Source organism: Rutilus rutilus, assembly GCF_951802725.1.
Source record: "Rutilus rutilus genome assembly, chromosome: 19".
NCBI lineage: Eukaryota > Metazoa > Chordata > Actinopteri > Cypriniformes > Leuciscidae > Rutilus > Rutilus rutilus.
Window position 1 is genome coordinate 15,728,759 of NC_140232.1, and position 3,250 is coordinate 15,732,008.

General features: G+C 39.4%; 1 protein-coding gene across 1 annotated transcript; it reads left to right on the forward strand.

The window, feature by feature from the left end:
• Nucleotides 1-280: 280 nt before the first annotated feature.
• On the forward strand, nt 281-2,526 carry prnpa (prion protein a (Kanno blood group)). Its single transcript, XM_084390168.1, has 2 exons — nt 281-532; nt 1,624-2,526. The coding sequence occupies exons 1-2, from the start codon at nt 412-414 to the stop codon at nt 2,169-2,171; spliced, it is 669 nt and encodes a 222-aa protein (XP_084246294.1). The 5' UTR covers nt 281-411; the 3' UTR covers nt 2,172-2,526.
• Nucleotides 2,527-3,250: the final 724 nt, after the last annotated feature.

Genomic DNA, 3,250 nt, shown 5'->3' on the forward strand with positions numbered 1-3,250 from the left:
ACCCTGCTAATAAAATTGCAAGTAAGCCTACACATTGGATTCACGTTTATTATTATATTTAATTGTTTTTTATATTTTTTTTATATTTTGTTGTATTTATCCGCCGCACCTTAAAGGCCGGTCCGTGGAAATATTGTCTGATATTAAACCGGTCCGTGGCGCAAAAAAGGTTGGGGACCGCTGCTCTAATGTGTTACCTAACCATCTCTGAGCTCATGGAGAGACACAACGACCCCACACTATGACCCCTGGGCCTAAACACGTATGTCAAATCCATAGACTTTCTTAATCCTGTTGATGGATTAGAGCAGTGTTCTGATCCTATGCCGGTGAGACGGACCGACGTAGGTTCATTCACTCAGCCAATCAGAGAATGAGCAGCAGTCAGTTAATGCCACTGTGTACTTGTAAATGTGTGAGTTCTGTCTCGTACTCTCATCCATTCAAGCACAGCAGACTAGAGAGGAGGACGACGCTTGGACAGCCATCCTGAACCTTCCAAAAATACACTTCCTCCAGACACGTATTCAACGTAAGTCAGTGTATTCTCCTTTAGAGGAACTATTCTATTTTATAAGAATATCTACTATATGCTTAATTATTTATATTGTTATTTCTGAAGGAAAGTACAATACCCATACTTGAAAATTGGATTTTCTAGTGCAGAATGCTGTATTCTTGTTTATTTCTGTTCATATTTTAAATCAAATGCTTGTATATCATGTCAATATAATTGATGGAAATTCCAGTGGTTTACATTAGGGTCCTTGTGACCTTATACAATTTTAAAATCATTCAATTGTAAAAGTCCAAAATCCTACGATTTTGAAAATGAACAAAGTCTTGTTGCACGTGTGTGATTGGTGCAGGGAACGAGAATATTCTTCTTATGAGATAACCAAACACTGAACGAAAACAGATTGGCTTTCTAAAGCTGCCGGACTGGCGGCCCAGTTTCTGAAAAGATCATGTGCTGCTCATTTCATTGGCTGACTCTAGATCATAACATTCATAGAGATATTTTATAGTGCATCATGGTGGAAGATCATAAGGTTCTTAAGTTCTAGTCAAGAACTTATCTAGTCAGTTATATACACACAATACTGATTAAGGACATTATTTTTCCTTAATCATTAATAATTATAATAATTGATATATTCATTATTATATCCTTGAAAATAATTTAAAAAGACTTGCCAATGGGGTACTAAAATTACTAATATTCATATTTAAAAAAGTTATATCTGAAAACAGTTTGTGGTTTGTACATTTGTCTTGTTTTAAGGATTTTTTTAACCGAAATACAAGATAAAATATGGTTGTTGGTTTTTTTTGCCGTTAAGAGCCTCTGCACATTTTAGGAAATTAGACTAATTTCTCTTCGCGGCATTATTGGCTTTGTCTACATCCGTCTCATGACACTGCCTGTGTCCTCTGTGTCCACTAATCTCATTGTGACCGACGAGTCAAAAGACTTATTGGTTTTCCGGATTATGTTTAACTCTTTCAAAGAGTGTGTGCATGCACACACCGTTCAGATGATCTCATCTAGTAGGCTACATTGTAAGCAGTCTACACAGTACACGTGGATGTAAGTCAACCTCTGACCTTCTGTTTTCACAGCGTCTCCCGGCATGTCTTCCCATTATAAAATCTTCTCTTTGCTGAACTGCCTGTTACTCCTGACTGTGATGCTCCCGGCGGTCCAGTCGCGTCGGGGCGGGGGCTTCGGCCGTGGAGGGGGTCGAGGTGGAGGATGGGGCGGCAGCAGCTCTGGTCGTGCGGGCTGGGGTGGAGGAGCAGGCGGAGGGCATTACCGTGCCCCACCTGTCCACACCGGAGGCTCCCCGGGACACAGCACTGGGAAGGTAGCCGGAGCGGCCGCCGCTGGAGCTCTGGGGGGAATGCTGGTCGGCCACGGCTTGAGCTCAATGGCTCGACCCGGATACGGGTACGGGCACGGAGGGCACGGAGGGTACGGAGGATACGGAGGCTATGGCGCTGGGTATGGGCACGGTCATGGACACGGGCATGGTGGTGGGCATTCAGGAGATCACAACGAGACAGATGTGGATTACTACACGGGTGCTGCCAGTGCCGGACCCCTTTATAGCTGCGTGACAGTATTGGGACTCGTGATGTCATTCTTACTTGGGTACTTTCTGTCATAAAGGGCACTTTTGGCAATTGGCACAGGTCATTATTGGGCACCTTCTTGCATCTGTCAATAAAAAAATTGTCTAACTAAATAAAAATGTGACATGCAGTGTTAAAACACGGACTAAATGCAATTAAACAGCACTATCAAGGATTTCTGCCCGAGAAATAGACCACGTCCATTTACATTGTTTCCTGTGTTTTGGCTTGGAAGCGAGTTATGAAGAGCACAAGCCTGAAGTCAGAAGTCTGTACATTATTTAAACATCAGATTGATGTTTATTTTTTTAATGAAAAATGTAGATTTTTCATCATTTAGTTTCCTTGAATAATGGAATTTTGTACCATTTAAAATATATGATAAAAAGCCAGTAGTTCGTTATCTAGAGTTTTTCAGAGCATCATGGATATATATATATATATATATATATATATATATATATATATATATATATATATATATATATATATATATATATATATATTGTTCATTGATTGTTTAGTTCTCTACTGAACCTTTTCAACCTTCTCAGTGTTTTAATTTGTTTGTTCCTGCGGTTTACGTCAGAGAACATTCAAAATAAAACAAGGCTTATGGTAAAATCACATTAACAATAATGTGTTTCGAGTCGAGAGCAAATCTTGTTAAAGATTTACCAACCAGATGATTGGCTTAAACCAATAAGATTGCATTGCTTTCGCTTGTACACCTTCTTAGATCTGTTTATCAGTATGTATGTTTATTTTTGTACTGCTAAAATAAATGAATTATAATTCCTACAATGCTCGACTTTTTGTCATTTTTCATTTCGTGTGAGTGATACGCAGGAAAATCCCATCTTGGTCCAGGCTTATACTGTTAGCTGGTGTAGTGTTAGACCCAGCTGGTCCACCAACAATCCCACTTTCCATGGTATAGTGACTGAGACAGATCAGACACACAATTATTTGTTATATCTAACAAATAATCCACAATACCCCTCACCCATAAGCAAACCATGAGGTAGAGTTCTGATAAGACTTACAACTCAAAGGAATGTAGAATTTCATTCTAAATTCACTTTGAAATAGACAAATGCACCCTTTTTCTATA

Coding starts and splice junctions, on each gene's coding strand:
- prnpa (XM_084390168.1), top strand. CDS start 412: ATGTGTGAGTTCTGTCTCGTACTCTCATCCATTCAAGCACAGCAGACT. Junction 533..1,623: donor CCTCCAGACACGTATTCAAC/GTAAGTCAGTGT, acceptor CTGTTTTCACAG/CGTCTCCCGGCATGTCTTCC.